Source organism: Ambystoma mexicanum, chromosome 10 (genome assembly GCF_040938575.1).
Source record: "Ambystoma mexicanum isolate Mex_15411 chromosome 10, UKY_AmexF1_1, whole genome shotgun sequence".
In the NCBI taxonomy this organism is placed as follows: domain Eukaryota; kingdom Metazoa; phylum Chordata; class Amphibia; order Caudata; family Ambystomatidae; genus Ambystoma; species Ambystoma mexicanum.
In genome coordinates this window covers 1,012,567,195-1,012,589,265 of record NC_090932.1, presented here as the reverse complement: position 1 = coordinate 1,012,589,265, position 22,071 = coordinate 1,012,567,195, and the positions used below count along the sequence as shown (strand labels likewise).

Genomic DNA, 22,071 nt, shown 5'->3' with positions numbered 1-22,071 from the left:
GAATGTGTTCTAACTTGTGGGTCTGTTTTCCAATCCATTTCACTCGTAGTGACTGGTCCTAGCAAAATTGGACCACCTCCTCCTCACAGGGTCTGCTCTTAAGCTCATATGCAGGGTGTTGTCTAATGATCCAGATCGGCCAGTCCTCCACTTCCAACTGATAGACACTGACTGCCATTTTTGGATCAGGATGCAGAGTAATGGCAGCCTACGCACATGGCTCTTGTGATTTTTCCAGGTTTTGGCAAACAAATGTGTTATTCCCTAGCAGTGCTGTGCATAGTGTGAGGGCTTACTACCTACAACCTATGTCTCAGAATCAAGAGTGTTGGCGAGTGCCATTCAGGAGTCCAGGTCTAATGCTGCAAACACAATGTACACTCAGACCATGGTCTTGCTTTATCTATGACTCCACAAATGGGGTTTGTGAGCCATGCATCACCATAACTGGTGAGCATGAAAAGCATTTGAGAGGTCTATTTTCTCGTGGCCTTCTCTTGGAGAAAGTAGTACTGATACCAACGGCCATACCATTGGTCTCCTTCTGTTGCCCCCATAAGGACTCTGCACACCACTGTGCACTGCTTGCAGCACAGGCCCCCTCCAGAAAGGGATAGGAGAGGCCTGGGGGATGATGTATGTGTCCACTACTGGTGTTGCATCACAGAGTGACCCCAGACTTCCATTAGAGCTACTAGAAACAAAAATGTAATTCATCACTATGAACACCTGGCTCCAATTTAGGTACAAACAAAGCGTCTTTTCTGTATCTAGGGAATGGAAAGTTCATTTGGAGGAGTTAAGGAACTTGTTGGAAAATACTTTGACATGAAAATCACAACTTTAAGCAAGAAATGCCAGATTGACTCCTTTATTGCTTTGAAAAGCAGTACCACGAACAAGACATTCAATACTCTAATTGTTCCAGCAGAAATAATACGGGCAATTCTACCCAAACAAGAACTTAAGCTGCACTTCTGAATAGGATTGAAATAAAGTCTTTAGGAACTTACAAGTACCATGTTCAGCTCCCACTGAAACTCAGTCCAATTTTTGTTTGGAATTATACTGGCTTACAGGAATTGCCGATAATAGGCAACAGTTTCATATTCCAACACTAGAGAAAATGTGAAACTTTGGAAAAGAAAAACTTGACTTGGTCTTTGGCAGTAGCCACCAATTGCATAATGATATTCCCTTAGGGAATGTATTAGAGCCCTGGGTGCGCGTAACTGGGTGCTGGAGGTATCCAATTTGTTGTTGGCTTGTAAGGCGCCAACTGCAATGCACAGATTGCATTACGATACTCAATAATGGTTGCAACCCTGCAAGTCAAAGGGACATGACCTAAGTGGTGGAATTTCTGCCCAAGAGCATTCGAAATTCCTCTAAGTGGTGGATTTTCTGCCCAAGAGCATTCGAAATTCCCTCAAGACCTCCACACAATCTGGAAAGGATAGGCGGTCCGGCACTATTATGGCCAGAGAGAATTATAGGTCCGATCCAAATACCAGCATCTGTCTGGTTCACGTCGAAGCCATCATGTTCGCCCAATGCAATTTGCCTTTCTTGAACCAGCGTAAAGAGTAGTGAAAGAGATGGAAAGACATACGTTTTCCGCCAGTTTCACCGACAAGATTTCACTAAACATTCCCCATGTAAGGATCTGTAAACTCAATGTGCATTCCTAAAAATCGAAAAAAAGATTTGATGTTCAACGCACAAAAACAAGTTTAAAAAATAATAATAATAGTCATTTTAAGAATCTGTGATTCTTTGTGGACAATGTTTGCTCAGAGAGCTTCACTCAATGGGAGGACTCCAGTCAAGATAATTCCCTTTCACAAGCTTTGGATTTATCCAGAGACATTGGCATTTGGGTATGATTTGGGCATTTCACTCCTCCCTCGTTAACTGCAGTTGTGGTGTTTGTCAGGACCAAAACAATCAGCAGAAAACTTGAAAAACTTGTCTGACTGACTTCTGGCTTAATACGATGATCAGACTCTGAAGGATAAACATCCCTGAAAGGAGAGTGCCCCAGTCTAAGCATTCAAAATCCAGAGGGGTGTAGCTGTCAACAATATTGCTACAGAAACTGGCTCCCTGAAAATAAACTTGGTTAAGAGCACCAGGACCAATACTCGAGAAAAGAGGTTGCCCGAGGAGAAACTGTGACATGGTCCTCCCATGGTCTGTGCATGGGAACGTCTCATCTGGTGGTGAAGAACGATGTAGGAAGGCATAAGCTAGAGCAGTACTTAAGAAGTTCCTAACAGAGAACCTGGCATGGTTTAAACACTTCACTAAGTTTCTACAGAGATGAAGTTATGGCTTCTGTCGGATAGATCGCTGCCATCTCTGTCTCAAAGATTTTCAGCAGACACTAAAATGTTCTGGGTTCGACTACATGACAGATTTTCAAGTGTAAAAAAGAAGCCCACCCTGTAAGAAGCAGAAAGATGCAGGGTTCTTAATAGCCAATCATCTACGTAGGAGTAAAGGTGAATGCCCCTGCTTGTAAAATATGCTGATTGTATACATAGCCATTTGGTAAACAGGCCTTGAAGAAATGTAATCCCAAAAGATTTAACTTAGATTTGTAAGGGTTCGTGCTCATCTGAAATGTCAAGAACGTACTGTTTATTTCCAATTCTAATTTGAAAGTGGCATCCCCGCATAGCAATAACTTATGGTGCCTTGACCTAGGAGTACAGTATCTTCTTACAGTAATCCTGACTGCAAATAGTTCTGAAGCCAATTCTTTCAAGAGGCTCATATTGGCTGGTGTACCCCTCAGTGGACATCATTGAATGGGAGAATAAAAGAAAATACTGCCGAAACTATGTAGTCCTGATCCACTACCTCTCAATCCTGAACACCTGGCCCCTTATCCTCCTATCAACTACTCCCCTCCAACGCCTTGACCTGAAACACACCTCTTCATACAATGCCATGCATCCAACTGCTCCGTTCAACGTGCCCTACATACAACTCACCTTCTTGGTCTCACAATAGATTCGGAAGACAAGCAGCAAAGTTACGAGGTAGAGCACAGCAAACATATACTGTGCCAGGGGAATATTGGCACCATGGTCCGTGAGGTAGTAGAAGGCAGTGAAGATGTAAACGAATCCGGCAGGATACCTGGAGGGAAGAGAGAAGGCAGAGATGGCCATGTAAACTCAAGGAGCAAAAGGGCAATGAGAAGTAAAGGGCACAGACAGGATGCGTGTTAAAGGGGAAAATCGATGGGCAGAGAGATAAAGGAGTAGGGAAATAACAGCTACTAATCCTATATATATATTATTCTCTTGAAATGGATGCACATTTGGGAATGGGTGTTGTAAAGACTGGAGGGGGGGGTCTGTACTTCTGCTCTCTATATGATAGAGGAGAGGCACAGAGGACCCCAGCCAAGATTCGCTATTGTTGGTAGCAATGGACGAGCAATTAAGTACAGTGTAGTGCCCAAGCACCCACAAAGGAACGTCTGCACACTGTATTAGTTAAAACTAATAATAATAATGTTCAAGGTTATATACAATATCACGATAACTCACTTTGTACTCGGTTATCTACAATGGCAAATCTATACAGTTCTACGTGGTACCACAATTACTATTCAATCTCTTGAAAGTGCATCAACTGTACGGTTAAATGTCACACAAATCGGTTCGTAAAGGAAACCAACAACAGATATGAGGAAAGCAGTTGGTTAGAACAATTGGCTGAATACTGGCCACTACCGTTAGACACAGTTCTGTGTGGAGATCCCTGTAGAATAAAGATATATCACAAGCACAGTCCATATATTGTTCACAAGAGTCTTTCTAATAGTTCAGCAACCCCAAAGTACCTGGTGTTGTAGAGTTCCTAGTCGGGAAATCGACAGCCCTTCTCGAGTGCACTCCCTTTAAGGCAGGAGCCACGGGTCGTTGAACGTCCAGCGATGAACAGGGTGCCTCCAGTCTTGCCAGACAACTGACAAGTGAGACTCCACTTCTACTCCCATCCTTGGCCAGTAGAAAAGGGCAGAGAGCCTCTGTTTAGTCTTCTTGGTACCAAGATGACCAGCTAAGGGCACCTCATGCGCCAACAGCAGCAGGAAGGGCCTGTAAACCTGGGGTACCACCAACCTCTTGAGGGCACCAGGTTCAGGCTTAGTGGGCTCACTAACAAGGAGCTCATCCTCCCAATAGATCCAGAATGTCCTAGGCACTTCTCCTTGTGCCTGGTACAGGGCCCGTTTTCTCAGACCATCGAGAGAGTGGCACTCTCTCTGACCCTTACAGGAGTCCGCCCGGGAGGATCCCCCTTCAGCTAACAAGCATTGAAGGTCGGGGTGGTCCTCCGGGTTGAGTACCTCTCCCACAGGAAAGTCTTCTGGCTCTTCTCCCACAGAAGTTGAGACTGGGTTCACCACTGGACTGAGCCCATCCGGAGCATGAGTCCCAGCGGAGGCTGCAGCAGCAGGAAGAGAAGGAGCCCCCTCCACAGAGGGGGCCTTCTTACCATTCAGTTTCCTTCGCACATTGGGTTTCCCCGTCAGCGAGAGTACCGGGCTCGCAGCCAGACCCTGTGTGACCTGCGATCGGGTGACTGCCACAGCAGCCATGGGTAGACCATCCGCGATCATCCCCAACTCTACCAAATCGTTGCCTAACAAAATGTTCACAGGCACGTTGTCCTGAACCAGGACCGGAAGCTTCGCTGTCTTGTCTCCAATCGTGATGTGGACTTTGGAATTTGGGAGGCCCACCCGCTAACCTGGTAGTTCTCAGAGGAGCACCTAAATAGTCCTCTGGCTTGAGCAGGGTCCTGTCCACCACTGTCATGCTTGCCCCAGTGTCTCTCAAACCAGTAGAAGGCTGGCCATTCAAGAGGACGCTTCTCAAAATCCTACGGGTGTTCTGTGGGATAGTTGCCAGTACTTCCGTGTACTGGTCCCAGGCCCCAAGGGACACTACGGAAATCTCTACGGGGGCACCAAATGTGATCCCGGCATCGGAGGGGAGGACAGTGGCCTCCACGTCAGGTACAGAGTAGGAGTAGGTTTGGCTGACAGCCTGGACTCCCAAGTGCCTTACCCTTACACTTGGGGTCACCCCTTCTGTGATCCAGAGCCCCGCAATCCCAACAAGTGCCGGGAGTGCGGGGTACAGTACTGGAACTATTCCGACCCTGCTTTGCAACAGGCGGACCACTACTCTTACTCCCACCCTCAACAGACTTATCCCCATTAGGATTTTGGGTCTTAGTAGAGGAAGGCTTTGGTTTACCCGACTGTAATTGCTTTTGGGATTCCTCAGCATTCCGAGAGGTCCCCTTTTCTTTGTCCTTGTCCTTCTTCTTCCCACTGGAGTCCTTAGGGGACACCCGGCGGAAGACCCACTTGTCAGCCAACCTAGCCAGTTTAAAGGGATCCAAAATGTCCTGGTCAGCAACATACTGACGCAGCTCTGGTGAACAAGCTTCAGAAAAATGCTGAAAAAACAAAAAGGTGGGACAATTCAAAAGGTTTTCACCTTGTATCCATTAATCCACCCCATCATGTTCATGTGCGCAGCACTCCCCCAGTCAACCCAAGACACATTATCTCTTTTCTTAAAATCCCTGAACCGTTTAAAAAGGTATTGGGTAGGTGTCTTGCCAAACAAAGCAGACTTCATGCACTCATACTGACCCCTTTCTTCCACACTCAGTTTCAGAATACAGTCATATCCAGTCTGAGGCACTCTGCTTAACAAACACTTAGCCCAATCTCTTTTATCTACATCATGAATTGCACAAGCCATCTCAAACACTTAAATCCATTGGAAGATATTGGAACCCTCCACAAGCACACCAACCAAATCTTTCATGAACTCCCCTTTCTTAAGCTCAGCATCTATTTCCAACTTGCGGTATTCAAAGGCTAATTTCATCCTTAATAACTCAAGTTCCAAGGCATTCCCTGAAGAAAAATTGCTGGAGGTCGGAACAGAGGCAGCAGGAATGGTGGCATTCCCAGAAACAGATTCAGCAACAATCCCAGGGGCAGAGTCCTCATTGGTTGAATCCCCCCCTTCAAGAGTTTCACCATCAGTCTGGTAGTCCACCAGGGCAGCTATCAGCTCAGCCCTAGACGTATCCACAAAGTCCAACTCCTTGGCTTCACAAGCACTCTGGAGAGCCTCGAAGCTCATCCTAGTCAATGTACCATTCACAATAGATTCCATTGCTTGTAATGCAGTTATCTTGTACACAACTAACCCTCAATTTAACAAAGTGCAGATATTTTGTAAGTGGCACGGTTATAGACTGATTCTTAAAACCATAAGCATCCCACCGCTGCCACCAGTGTAAAGACTGGAGGGGGGTCTGTACTTCTGCTCTCTATATGGTAGAGGAGAGGCACAGAGGATCCCAGCCAAGATTCTCTATTGTTAGTAGAAATGGACGAGCAATCAGGGCCTAGCTTCTCAGGAGGTGATGCAGGCTGGTTCTTAAGTACAGTGGAGTCCCCAGGCACCCACAAAGGAATGTCCACACACTATTAGTTAAAACACAGTCTTTATATAATTAATGTTCAAGGTTACATACAATATCACGATAACTCACTTTGTACTCGTTATCTACAATGGCAGATCTATACAGTTCTACGTGGTACCACAATTACTATTCGATCTCTTTAAAGTGCATCAACTGTACGGTTAAATGTCACACAAATCAGTTCGTAAAGAAAACCAACAATAGATATAAGAGGAAAGCAGTTGGTTAGAACAATTGGCAGAATACTGGCCACTACCGTTAGACACAGTTCTGTGTGGAGATCCCCCCACCTGGGCAACCTGTAGAATAAAGATATATCACAAGGCCAGTCCATATATTGTTCACAAGAGTCTTTCCAAAAGTTCAGCAACCCCAAAGTACCTGGTGTTGTAGAGTTCGTCATCGGGAAATCGACGGCCCTTCTTGAGTGCACTCCCTTAAGGCAGGAGCCATGGGTCGACGAACGTCCGGCGATGAACAGGGTGAACGAACAGGGTGAACTACGGCGGTGAAGTGGCAGCTTCGTTCCTAGCGGTGCTCGAGTGTAGAGTGCAGAGTGTAGACGTCCTGCAAGGAAGAGGCGTGCAGGGCACCTCAATGTCGATAGTTCAGGACCGCAAAGAGTTTGAAGAACTGTGGCCCAGCAAGGGCGTTGAGTCGTCGGTGTCTCTGTGGTCTTTAGGTGGTGGGAAACCCACCGATGGATGCTCCTCGGCGCATAGGCGGCCTCGACTTTCTCCGGTGAGACAAAGTGGACGACAGTGCAGACGAGAGCGTCCTTGGATCAAATGTTCTTAGGCAACGGGAGCACTGTGGCGGCGGTCGTCGACAGTGACGGACAACCGTCCGGGTGCTTCTACTTGGGATTCCGCGGCAGTCCCTGTCTCCGGTCGGCAGCCTTTCGTAGGTCTGTCTACCAGGGAGCTTTGGCAAAGATCAGCTGGTGCACGATGGTCCCTCGTAGCTCGGGGAGAGGTCTCCTTACCAGGTACTCTCTGGGATCAATTCTTGGAGACACAACCGCTTTCAGATCGGCGAAGTAGAGCAACAGCAATTCTTCTCTTCCAGCAGGGCTTCAAGGTCAAGCTTCAGTTTCAACTCCAGTTTCTCTTCAGCTTCTGAACGATTTCTAGCAGTGAGAGGGCCCCCAGATATACTAGTTGATCTCCCATTCATTCTGCTGGGTCACACTCAGGCAACCAATCACTCAGAAGGGCAGTCAGTCAGCCAATCAGGTGCACGGTGCATTCAGGCCATTCTTCCCCATCCAGACACTCATAACACAGAATGTGGATTCGGACAAGTACCACGCCATTCAACACTACACACTGCATTCATACCAGTTTGGGGTAGGGCTGTCTCAGTCATTGTGTCAAACACCAGATACCAGACTTCCACAACAAGAAGTGTATATTCGTCACACACTCCATTCACCCAGGTCCCACCCACAGGGGTACCCACAACATACGGTCGTTGGGAAGGCTCCAGCCAGTCTGGTCGGCACTTCCCCACACTACCATATATTGAACTTCCACCCAACAGAACTAGGAGTAATCCCCATGTCGGACCATGCACACATCATTGTAACCCTGCAGGGGTGGGGCTGGGGCATGCGCACGGGACTGGTCGAGTACCTTCCCCCAAGAACTACTTCAAGACGCAATAATGAAAGAGGAAATAGGCAAGAAATAAATGAATACTTCGAGAGGAATGCCACACAGGGGATAACAGAAGAGGGCCTCTGGGATGCCTTTAAGATGGTAAAACAGGGGGAACTCATAACACTAAGGGCCCAGAAGTCGAGAGACGTAAGAGGCAATGGAGAAGGAACTAGAGGCCCAACTGCGCGAGGTACTCCAATCAATAGCGAAGCAAACTACCCAGTGCTTCTTTCTCAAATTAAGAAGAACCTGGGGTGGTCGCCCCTGCGGATCTCATGGTTGGGTCATGGTTGGGGCACCCCCATCCGGGTCCTGCAATCCTTTTTCAAAGACCTCCAAAAGGTGGTCTTGCAATTCATTTGTTTCAACAACAAAAAAACCTAGGGTAGCCCTAAAGACGCTAATGGTGCCCAAACATAAAGGGGGAGTGGGCCTCCCGAACTTCTCTAAATACTACAAAGCGGCACAATCACAAATAATCAGAGAATGGCTAACGGGGACAAAACAAAACCCAGGGTGAGGATGGGCAAGGCTGTTGCACGGACCCCTTTGGTAGGATTATTGTGGTTACACAGGGAGGACAGACCTCAAAACACATGCATCAGCCAGGCCATAGCAGTCACGTTTGACCTCTGGGACCAATTGGTAGACGAGGGCGGCATCTCCACATGCCCGTCCCCCTTCACATCTATTTTGGAACCCTCAATTCTCTCTGGGGGATCATTTAACCAATGGCACAAGGTGGGCTGCACAAAAGTGGGCGATGTGATGAAGGGAGCGAAAATAAGACCTTTTGAAGACTGCAAAAGCGCGAGGGGGTTGACCGAGAAGGACAGACTGGGGTACTACCAGCTACGACACTGGCTGATGCACCCCGAGATGAAGAGAGCGGCCACCCAGGAGCGGACGGCATTTGAAAAATTCATTAGCACACACACAGGCGACAAACAGATGGTCTCAAAACTATATGCGATTCTAGCTGATGTGGAAGGCAATAAACCTGGGGATACATGAAGAGATGGGAAATAACTCTGGGAGAAACCATTCCGAGAGACTATTGGGAGAACTTATGGGGAAACATACCAAACTAACAAGATCAATCCAACTCGGGGAGGCACGGTATAAAGTAATGGCACAATGGCACTACACCCCGGAAAGACTACACAGGATTTATCCCAGCATCTCAAAGGAACGTTGGAGGGGATGTACAGGGAAGGGGGATTGGAGACACATATAAGTGGGGGCCCAAATACAATCAATGATCCCCTTTCCTTCGATCTTCACCCTGAGGTAATGGATGTGCAGTCTCTTCAACCTGGAATTCTCACTCCCTTCTAAGCCCCTGAAGAAAGCCTTCACAGTAATGCTTATAGCGGCATGGCTGGTATTGGCCAAACGGTGGAAACAAAAAGAGCCCCGCAACATCGGCAGAACGGTTACATAGAATATGTGGAATACTATCGATGGAGTGATTACCTATAGAGTGCAAGGTGATGCTGACAAGTTTAGACTAGGGGGCAGCCCTGGAATATCTCAAAAAGGAGACTATATGACAATGGTGCCCACAAAATGTACGCATTTTGGACATAATGTGAATAGTGTACAATCAATGGAAATTATGTGGACTTAGGGTCTTTAACGATGAGGAAGTGCAGTGATGGGAGGGGGGCGTTTGATAGTTACTGTTGACTTTAAGAAAATGCCAATAAAAATATGTTTTTTTTTTATTTAAACGCGCATGTCATCCCTCTTCTTAAGAAAGCATCCCTCGACCCTCTCCTACCAATCAACTACAGGCTCATTTCCAACACACGATTTTTGGCAAAGCTCGACCGCAATGCGTACTCACAGCTCAACTGTTTTGTGGAATCCAGCAACCTCCTAGACCTGTGCAATCAGGTTTCCGTCCACACCACAGAACAGAAACCACACTGAGGTCTATCTGGGATGACCTCAAAGGCACTGAAGACTCAGAAGAATGTGCAGTACTTTTTGTTCTTGACCTCTCGGTGGGTGTACACCGTTAACCACACGATACTGCTGCTGCAAGAGCGTGGAACCACCTTCCTATTCGTTTGAGTGACATCTCTGACCACCTTGCTTTCCAGCATTAAAAACCTTGCTCTTTTAGCTGCACTACGGCATTCTGCCTTATCTCCTAAGCGCCAAGATGCCCTCGGGTGTATGTGCACTTACATAAATGCACTTAACATAACAGATACTCCTCAACAGACTGCACTCTCTAGGAATCCAAGACTCAGCGCTGAACTAAATTGCTTCTTTTCTCAGTAACAGATAGCCTATCTCCCCCCTTTCTTCTTCACTGCACGCCCAGGGAACACTGGAGTACCTCAAGGCGCCTGCCTCTCACCCCTGCTGTTCATCCTTTACATGACCTCTACGCCCGGGATCATCCGCTCTCACAACCTCACCAGCTATAACTATGCTGATGACACACAAATCATCTTGAGAATTCCCACATAGACCTCCGACCCTCGCCCTGACTTAGCAGCATGTCTCACTGACATTGACCGCTGGATGACAAGTAACCATCTCCTTCTGAACCCAGGGAAAACAGAGATCATGGTATGCAGAAAAACAACTATTCTCCCAACCGTCTCCCTGGCCACCCTTCCTCGGCTCTTCCCCCCCTACCACCACCACCACCACCACCACCAATGTCAAAAACCTGGGCTGCACAATGGACACACACCTAACTGTCTCACCACATAAACAATGCATCCAGATTCTGTCATTTCCACCTTAGGCTTCTGAGGCGCATCTTGCCTTACCTCACCTATCCCAGTAATGTAAATTACCCTCCCATTCTTTCAACGAATCTCATATACCAATAAAGTGGCTGCAATTATGGCCATAGTCACGACCAGGCTTGGCTATGCGAACTCCCTCTACCTGGGTACACCAACCTACCAACTAAAACTCCAAAGAGTCCAAAACCTGGCTCTCAGATTGCTTCTTGTAATGGGAGGAAGGGATCACATCTCACCTGCCCTGCCCACCTTACATTGGCTCCCAATTGGACATAGGGCCACCTTCAAAGTCCTGTGCATTACTCACTGAGCGTTGAACACAGCCAGCCCCAAATACCTACAAGACAAGATCACACCTTACCTCCCAACCCACACCCTAAAGTCAAGCATGGCCCTCCTCCTAGTGGTCACCACCTCAAATTCGGCCAGGATTGGAGGGTCCACCGACTCTACCCTGGCGCCAACATTATGGAACTCACTGCCTCTTCTCCTTCAACACAGCCAAGACTACATGGCTTTCCAGAAACCTCTCACAACCTAGCTGTTCCTCTAAAATCATGTAAGGGGCCGTTCTGGCCACTCAATCCACCATCAGCAGCCAAGAAAAGGCTTGGTAACCAATACAAGCAGGCAAGAACAACCAGGACACAGGAACTAGCTCCAATGATGAACTAAATTGAGCGCTATGCACCGGCTGTCCCCCTATATGCTCGACAATAAATGCCTAGTTGCTTTAACACACCATCACAGTGACTGTGCTACACTAATTCTGTCTAGAAATGTAATACCCAGGACTCCACATCATGGGCATAGTAGCACTTATGCTCCTACGCCATGACTGGGTCTTGCTTTTTGTTCATCCAGATATACATTGCGATCTCAGGCTAGGAGATATTCATCTCATGCCCTAGACTCGAAACCCAAGTTCTAGTAGAACTTATGTACTTAGGCCAAGCCATGACTGAGCTTGATCATTGCCTTCCTCCAGGCATGCACTACACTATCGATTTATATCTGTTAAACTCACTTATCTGGAAATTAAGCAGAAGTACATAACCAGGGCATACAGGGCCCACTAACACCAATATTCAAACTATACGATTGGACCTGAGCTGGTCATCCACGTCCAACAGATATGTTATGTTCTCGGATCAGGTGATGCTTAACCTGATGGGGAATCGATCCCCTGAACTACTTTCACCCGGGGCACAGCATCACCATGGTTCTGATTCTTTGACTGGGCTTGCTTTTTGTCTCTTGCTGATAGGCACTATGCCCCAGATCAGATGAGCGCTTATGCACACTCAGCCCCCGCAAGGGACATTGATGGATGTAATATAATAATTTCACAATTCAAGCCAAAAACTAGGATGGGAATAACCAACCACCCACTGTAAACAAAAACCCGGGACCAGGAAAATTGATCCAATAGCACGTATGTCCCAGCACTAGAATGGACACACCGGACCAAAAGCACAAAAAAAGCATATGCTGGACGAAATACTGTCGGTCAGACACAGCACCTACACGGCCTGGCCTGATGCTGGACCTCCAGGTTCAATGAGTACCAGTCATCATATCTAGGATTTACTCGTAGCTCCGATAACAGAAATGTATGTATCTGCAAATCGAGAAGGTGTCTCCAATAAGCGATTACAGACTCAACATGACACAGGGATGACCATAGACGCCGATGCTATTCCTCAGGTTCACTGAGCACCAGTCATAATTTCTATATTGTAGTGGGAGGACTAATAGAACTGAACTGGCTGAAACTGCATTCTGGAGAAGGGGTCTTCCAATAAGCAAACGACACAGGGATGACCATAGACCTGCAATCGCAAACTAAAAGTCTGGAACCTTAAAGGGAGATACGGTCGCAGGGGCTCCCTACAATATGCACCGACACTCACATACCAATATGCTAATTCTCTCCTCTGCACCAACAAACAATAGAATGCAGCTATACCCCTCGATTAATTTGGTTTAGCTGCACACATACTTACACACCACCATGAACACATCAACAGTCTTTAGAACGCAGCTATACCCCACGAGACATTGGCTTAGCTGCCCACATAATCCCATTCACAAGCTCCACCACCACCAGAATGCAGCCACCCAAGTCCAATTGGCCTTGCTGCACACATACCACTGATCTCGCACAACCACAGCACCACACCTAGCACTAGAATACAGCTACACACCACTCAATTCTGCCTGGCTGCACACATACTAAGTGCACCCAAGCACCATTTACTACGCTACTGTCTCCACTGACCTGGATTACCGTCCCCGAGGGTGTTCTACCCACAGCGCTTTGAAATCATACCAATGGTAAAAAGCGCTATGCAAATGCCCAATAGCCTAACATAAAATGTCCCCTCCTCTAGAGTATACAGATTGATAGGAGGATCTATCAAATGCTCCACTGACAAGGGATTGTGTGATTTAGTCTAACAAATAAGATGCACCTATGAAACGCTGCAAACCTAAATTAATTTGTCACACGGTTGCTCTGTAGATTTTCATGAAACAATGACAGAGTATCCCCTCTACTCCAGTAGCAATTCATATTAACTACATTGGGCCTTGAGAAAGCCAATGTCTATTTTTAAGAGTGCTGGGCACTTTTAGCTGAATCTAGTCGTATGAATTCTGTTCACTTAAGGCGATACTTAAGATATATTCCTTCTTCTTTGAAGTAAGGGCTTTGCCTTTTTCCTAATCAACCAAGCCGAATTAATTCAAAGCCTATTTAAACTGGATTAATTACATGACTAGAGGATCCCCTAAAAAGGTCATACCTCTTTGACATATCCCTTGTTCTTTTACCCTGAATGAATTAAATTAATGTGACACGTTTGCTGTATGACACAGTTGTATATGACTAGACAATGATTGCAAAATTTAAAAGGCAATACAGATGTGTACATTATTCATTAGTCAGTGACAATTTAAATATTTTGTTTGCTTTTCAATACATATGTCGATTTTCATATCAATTAGGGCAACCGCATTTTTCAATAGCGTGAGGGATCGACAACAGGTGGCATTTTTGTTGCTACAGACTTTTATTTAAAGGAAAAAGAGGGTTGGGGGAAAGGACTTACTAGCCCCAACGCTAAGAGGGGTTTGCCTGCCTCAACACAAATCTTTAACGGGTCAATTAGGATTTCAAAATAAAACTAAGTCCACCATTGTGTCAAAACCCTAACTCTAGCCCTCACGTGAACAACTCAATAAAAATGTGTAAAGGGGTTGCCTTAGCAGATCCTTCACAGTTCTTTTCAAAGTTCCAAGCACAAAGTTTCAAATGGTGTAAAAACAAGTTCCATAAGGGTCAAGAGAATGTTTCCTGCTGTTCTTAAATTCCATGAGGAAATGCCTTCTCTCCCTTAGTTCCTCTTACACTTCCTTGTGGCGATAAGAGAACATCTCCCTGTTCTCAGTTTTGCAACAATGTTCACAATCCCACGGGTTGTCTCCCATCCCCAGGTTTCTATTCCTTTTCCACAGTCAACCAGGTTCACTCTTCTCCCTGCTACTGTGACTAAGAAGAGCAGGAACACCTGTTGTTCTTATATGTGCGAGTTCCAGCCTTGTCTGGTTTCAACGGTTCACCTTCTAGGTAGACTTGGTGTACTCTCCTGCTAAGTACTTCCTATTACACATCCAACCTGGTTCACCTTTCTCCCAGGTACTGTGACTATGAAGGTGAGCAACTGATGTAATTCTGCTATGGGTGAGAGTCCCAAACTCGCCTGTCTTCGGTATTTCCCTTTTTGGGTAGGTTTGGTGTACTCTCCTACCAACCACTACTATATACGTTCAAAGATGTAAAAGTTTCTTCAATATTACTTTCAGGGTCCCAGACCCTAGGTTCGGGGTATTCCTCACCTTCTTCACTTGCCACCACCTCTTCTCATTATCAGGGCCCCAGACCCTAGGATCGGGATATTTATCTCCCTTTTTTCTGCTTGACACCACTTTATCTGGCTTCCCTGCGTTTCCCTGCCCCTTTCTGTGCCCGTTTGCTTGGTTCGTGAGGGTGTCTGCCTTCTCCTAGCTTCCTCCATCAGCCACGTGACTCGTGGTGCTTAGGAAGGCTTTGTATGGTCTGCGGCAGCTCTGGGAGTGCAAAACGCCTGCCATCTTTTCTTGCGTCTCAGGACCGCTCCGGAGCCCCGAGCTTCTTTCTGGGCATTCTGGCTTTCTTCCTGTGTCCAGCTGACAGAGTGCCTTTCCTCACGGCTCCACTAGGGAGGACTGATTCTTGTCGGAAGTCCTCCTTTCCTTTTGATCCGATTGCCGCGTTGGGCTAGATTGAATAGGCTGGTCTGCTCACTGCGTTTCTGCAGGGTGCTCCTCTGCACTCTGTGCATCATCTTTGTCTCAGTAATAATCTTCAGGATGTCATGACTGTTCTTCGTTTCAGAATTATTAAAGGGAAGACAAACTTCTACTTTGCTGGCATACATAGAAGTATAGAGGATTCTAGGACTCTGGAGAGAGTAAGAGGCCTGAGGGAGCTGGGGCCGTGGTAGAAATATACTGCGTCTCTCCTAGGGTGACATCCTTCATCCCATGAGGGTGTTCCCTCCCCATGTGATCCTCCCGTGCGGTGTACCAGCCCAGGGGGGTTATTGGACTGTGGCTGCACCGCCTTGGTCACACGAGAAGGATTCTCCCCCATGGGAGAAGCGACGACATCCAAAGGACTAGTCACAATAGACTCTGAATATTATTATTTTTTCCTTTGGGAATGCTTCTCCTTTAATTTGCATTGCAAATTAGTTTGCTTACATAGCTAGAGAACTCTAGTGTCACATTTGAATCAGAGACAAACAATGCCCAGTACGAAAGCATTGGGCGCAAATGATAACAGTTTTGACTTCTGCTGACTCTGCCCACAGTGTAACACTTCATTTTACTTATAACCACAGTTTTTTCTTTTGTGATGATCACGTTGGTTAACATTAGAAATTTGGCAGGTTCTGAAAACCTGATATAAAGACACTGAAAACTTGGCATAAAAGTACTTTTGTGAAATGTAAGTGACTTCATATACGGAGAAATTCCCCCCCAAGGCTTACCTCTAATGTACTGCATGAATATTTTGCCAAAGCTTTGTAAAGAATATATTTTTTTCTTAACTTTAGTCGGTGGTCATTACCTTATGGTGTACTGTTATGTGCTACACTCTACATTCTGGGTGCATGTCTGGGGAACACTCGGGTCGGTTGCCACCATGTTCTACACTCTCCGCATAAAGGGAAATGCTAAATTTGATCAAATGCTACATTTGATCAAACATCAGTCATAATGACATCAAGCGACTGGGGGGGATAAGCCCCAGGGGATGGTGTGGAAGCAGGCTGTGCCATGGGACTTCCATGTGCAGCCCCATCTGTGAAACAGGCTTAAATAGCAGTTGTATTCTAATATGGGTTAACTATTGCATGGGAATGAATGGTTCCAGATGCAAATAAACAACATGTTTACAATAAAAAGATTAACCAATTTGGACACACGTCATGAAATCTATTTGAACGCAAATTGAACATTTAAAACAATCCACAGACCCCGTTGGTGTTGAAGCTCTATATTTTCTAACCCGAGAACTATATACATAACAGTCAGATTTGACCAGTTATCTATTTGCCATACTTTCCCTGCTGCCTTATTGGGGAGCAGCTGTGCTGAGGACATCTGAAGTACTCATCTCATAAAGTTTGTCATAACCTCTAGATACTCCATAAAATACTCAAAAAAGGGGATCAATGTTTCACAGTGCATTTACAAGGGCTTACAGGTTAAGTGAGACGTGTATGTCCTGCAATTTTTACAAGTACATGAGTCCCATAAGCCTCAAAGATTTTCCCCAATAACCAAACACGAAGATCCATTTCCTCTCCAATATGTTTTAAAGTACTTACACTAGTGGACCCGTGTCGCCTTTAAGCTGGGTATAATCAGTGGTGCCGTTAAGGACACCCTCCACTTCATCCATGTAGGCCTTCCAGTCGATCTCTGTGTCTGTTCGGTGAGGAGTGAACACATAAGCAATTTAGTTCTCTGTTCACAGTTTCAGAAAGTTTACACATGTGCAAACCATATCGCAGTTACCATGCTGTAAATGTGCCGAGTAAGGGAGGCTTGGGCAGTGCATGTCTGGGAAACACTCATGCTGGCTATGTGGGGCGTGTGAGGGATGTTCGCACTGTTGCTTATGTGAAAGACACGTGCACTATGGCTGTGTTCTACCCGTTGTGTGTGACGAGAATCTTGTGTTGCTGCTGCTACACTGCACCTTTGCTCCGTGAGAGGGAGCTTAGGCTGCCACAGCCTGTAATGTACATGGGGGACAGGGGGTTGTGTGTGGTACGCTTGCACTGCCGCAGTCCTGTTGTTTTTAAGTGTGAGACAGCGTATGCATTATGGTTTTAATTCCTTTTTTATGTTATTAGCAGATTTTGCCAATTACATTTTTCTTCATAAATTATCCACCTAACTCGATTAGAAAATGTATTATTATTGTCAGGTCACAGAGTGTTACTGGTATCCAAAGACATAAAATAAAAACATACAGCAAGTCTGTGCTCATCGAAAACCAACGTCAGAGACTGGAAGTTTCATGTGTCTATTGAGAACGTTTTCTGCATGAATGAGCACAATTGGGAAACCCTCACCAAGAAATAAAAGCATAACATAAAGCAGTGTATACACTTTTTCAGGGCACACTTCAGTGTTGTGAAATATATCGACGTGCTCTGGTACAGCTCATGCCTTTTTGCCAAATATAATGAAGGTAAAATAAAGACAGAGCTAGCAACTAAACAGGGTCTATTGTGTTTCAGCAAGATGTGATATTGCATGTTTAGAAGTGTGGAGGGAGGTGGCTTTCCCTCAGTAATTCTTGTTCCATTAATGTCTTGTGCTTCCATTTTATGCATGAGGAACTTATTCAGTCAGGTGTATTCCTATGTATTGTGGGGCATTTAGATTTGTATTACCACTGGAAAGGGCAGAACTACAAATACAAAAATGAAAAGGTTAAAGCCGGGAATTTAATAAACTGCTCACACATAATAAGGGACAACTGGGGAGCGTGTACTGTCTCGATTTATTTAGCCATGAATGAAACAATATTGTTGTAATGTAAGAGCAAAAGCAGAACTGGAGACTAAGTGTGGTTGATGGTCTTGCTATTTGTGGGTTTTTGAACTGATCAAGGTAAATGGCTGAAGCACGCCCGAGAGAGATAAAGTGTGCCAAAGAGGTTTAGATCCTTCAGTGGGTTGAGCAGATACTATAGAGATCTAAATGTGGCATACAGGGCAAGGTTTCCTCATCCTATAAAACGAGCTCCATATGTTAAATACGTGTTGCTAAATCTATATAATTTACAGGAGACAGAACCAAAGATGAGTAACATAGCCAAATGGTTAGAGCAGTCGCTTCAAATATGTAGCTAACCTACATGGCACAGATCTGTTTTCTATCACGAGAAATGAGGTATGAAATACCCTGGGCATACTCAGACGTTTACACAATGACTGCCCATTTGTACTCCCTTCCTCTGCACAACACAAATACATGATGAGAATTGGAGAAAATACATTTATATTGAATATATTGAAATATGTTCTGTTTCAGGCTGCGTTATAAGTGAGTGCTTTTCTTCTTCAAAGAAACCCTCAATCGTTCTTCACCTAAAAACACCATGGCAAATGATTACAGATATTGCAATTGAAAAAAAACACAGTACTTTTTCACTTTCTTTATTTTGTTAGTTTTATATGTCCGAATGGCTGGCTGTCTTTGAAAAATTGGAACATGAGGACTGGAGTGAAGGCGTGCATAATTGTGGGCGGATTATGCTTCACCACCCCTTTGGGACTAAAGAAAAGGAATGGGGAGAGTGACACTTAAATAGAGAAAAGGGTAATAAAAGCCTAATTTTCTTTGAAATTAAGACGATTAGCCAACACGACTAAGCAAGTCTGAAAGTAGTTAGCAAATCTGGGATATTACATCGCAAATTGAGACAAGATACTGCTTAAATAGTAATCTTGCACAGCTTGCTAAAATCTGACCTGTATATATTCCGTGTATTCCCCAGAAAAGCTTGCATAGCTGTCAATCTCGTATTTGGGCTATGCGCGAGGATATGTAAATTGTGAGAAAAGTTATGCCACAGATACCAATTACAGTGATCTGCCCAGGATTGATCGTTTTCCACTTTTGCAAGGCAATGAACACACTTTTGGTGGACAATCGCACAGAATTTTAAAAAACTCAAAAAGTAAGTAAGTGTTGTACTCGGTTTGCTTTAAAAGAGAATAGCTTTGTGGCCTCCATTGGATTTCTAGACAGATAAGTGCAGTGATATACGCACAATGCGAGCATGTACTGGTGCACTGTTGAAGTCAGTATTAGGGAGAGAGTGAAAGGCTAAAGTGGAAGTGTATATACACCCTCACAATTTAAACCTGAACAATCAGAGCTAAGCTCTCACTCACATGTCCCCCACCCCCATACACTTGCCAACCTACAACCTTAACAAGTTATGCAGCCTGCACCAAAACATTCCCTATAGTTCACATTCGTCACTCACATATTGTGCCTGACATGACATGCTAAACCCAAACGTGCACAGAACCCAGTCAGAACTTAGCTCATTCTCATCTAAAGCCTGCACACACACACAAACACCCTACCTACATTAATACTTGCGCTAATGAACTACCAACAATATTAATCACGTGACCAGAAGTCTGCACTTAAAAGCCACCATTCTTGTTAAATCATACCCTGCACTCATTTGCCACCGAGAGCGAGGATGGAAATAAAGATTTGAAGAGTGGGAGCTATAAGCAGCTCATAGGTAACCGGCACCACTCCAGTAAGCAGGAGCTGCCACTCAAACAAGCAACTAGTGTACAGTGTGCCACACATTTATTTCCCACATATGATGCATACTATTTCTCTGTATAAGCCCCATTGTGCTCTAAATGTCTTCTAGATGTGCCACAGTGCCCATTAACACACATCCCCAAAGAGTGTTAATGTAACACAGTTATGGCACCAGTTGGCGTGGGAAGTCAAAAGTAACTCCTGATAGCTGTTGGCGTCAAGCCAACCAGGATCTCCCAGGCAATGTCCAGGAGCTAAATAGATCTGAGCAATGTGCCAATGTCCAACCCTGTCACCGCATGCATTTGCAGGACATTCACGTCTTGCACTGACCCTTCTTTAACAGTCTAAACTGACACCAACAAAGCCTGCATTCACGACGTGCTACGATGCTAAAGTCACAACCACTAAAACCGCGAACTCGCATTTCACTCGTAGGCCGAGGGGTAGCCTGCACTCAAGCCACCCATTATCTGCATTCACGGACGAGCCATTCAAAGCCCGCATTTACGTGCCACACACAGCCTGCACTCAGACGCCAGCGAGACCCTACACCTATACTTTACTCACCGGCTAGACTTAGAGATGTCACACATAACCTTAACCTGCATGCCACCAACAACATACATTAGCATGTCACCCACAGGCTACACTCGCAGGTTACCTCTGCACCAATGCAAATGCAGGTCACTCAACTGGCGCTCATAAGCAAAACACGAAACGAATCCCTTCTCATTTCTCCCGCTACGTGCGCACAAGTCAGAAGAAGTCTGCACACAGATATCAACAACTGCATGGTTACGTGTTACCCGCAGACTGTATTCAACCGCAGCATCTAAACTCACAAATCAGCTAAACACAGAACGCACTAGTCAATCACGCACCCACCCACAGCCTGCACATTAACAGTAAGCACTCACGTTACTTCACAACCGTTTCTAAGTGCCACGATCACTCGGTTCCACACAAAGCTTGCTCTGAAATATCACCCACACGCAAATGCTACCAACAGTCTTCTCTAAGCCGTAATCTCAGCCGGCAATAGTCATCATAGCCTGCACTCACATGTTGCCTGCAAGCCATAGTCACCCACTGCCTGCACGCATGTCACACGTCACTCACTCGCCTGAAACACTTCCCCAACCTACACTCCCATCCCATGTCATGTCATGAATACAGACTGCACACGTACAGCCTGCGCTCGCTGTACCACTGTCACCACCTACGCCGGCCAACACAAGCCCGCCCCCCAACCCACAATCGTTTGTGCCCTCGAATATAGCCCTCACTCACAGGCCACTTTCTGGATGACCCAGTAGCTGACACCCGCCTCGGCGAGGCAGAGGAATGCTGCCACCAACGGGGTGTACTGCGGCTCGAAGAGCAGCTGGGCCTTGTCCTGCCAGACCCGACGCAGCGCATCCCGAAAGGGGGCACGGCGCACGACTGGGAGTCCCCCAACTCCTCTCCTCCTGCCTGCTGGTGCCATTTTGCCATGCTCAGCCTGAAGGCAGGTGCCAAGCCAGCCACCCCTCCTTTGCGGCGCGCTGTCAAAACCGGCCCTCCAGAAACAATGCTGCGTGTGGAAGGTTCCGCGTAGTCTTCATAGTTCCACTTCGGAAAGAGGGGGCTAGATCAGAGGGAGTCAGTCAGGCTTGGGTCGGGACCATCCGTGCCAAATTCCAAAGGGAGTCCATGCGGTTGCTTCCTTCGCCAAGCCTCTGGATGGGGTCCCATGCTCAATTTCAAATCTCATTAACTGTCCCTGTTTGGTACTTGAGAAATGACCTGGTGAAATAGACCTAATCAGCAGTTAAATGGTAGTTTTTCACTACCCAAAAGTTAAATGTGACACAGGTGTCAGTACAAGTTTTGTTCTGCCGATATAGTGGCAGTAATTCTGTTACCAAGAATCACGAGAAGGGAGGTAAAGGGCGTATAATTACGAGTAAGACGGCATCGGAAAAACTGTGGTAAAAGCACAGTAACAAAATTCCTCATTTTCCCGCACCGTCGTACTACGAGGTTTGGAGTTGAAGAATTTACCTCCAGCATTTAGCTGGAGATAAGTGTAGTGGCCTTGAATAATGTCAGGACCAGATAGATGCTTGGCAGGGTGTTTTTTGGCACACCCGAATTTAAATGCACAACAGGGGAAGGGCAAAAGTCCAGGGCATGAGGCAATA

General features: G+C 45.9%; 1 protein-coding gene across 1 annotated transcript in view; it reads right to left on the bottom strand.

The window, feature by feature from the left end:
* ALG3 (ALG3 alpha-1,3- mannosyltransferase) overlaps positions 1 to 21,500 on the bottom strand; it is a 149,308-nt gene extending 127,808 nt beyond the window's left edge. Inside the window, exons 1-3 of the mRNA XM_069618814.1 lie at positions 21,179 to 21,500; positions 16,906 to 17,005; positions 3,000 to 3,147 (exon numbers count right to left, since the gene is read on the bottom strand). Coding sequence (XP_069474915.1) covers positions 3,000 to 3,147; positions 16,906 to 17,005; positions 21,179 to 21,374 — 444 coding nt within the window. The 5' untranslated portion in view covers positions 21,375 to 21,500. The remainder of the gene's footprint in view (positions 1 to 2,999; positions 3,148 to 16,905; positions 17,006 to 21,178) is intronic.
* Between the last annotated feature and the right edge of the window lie 571 nt (positions 21,501 to 22,071).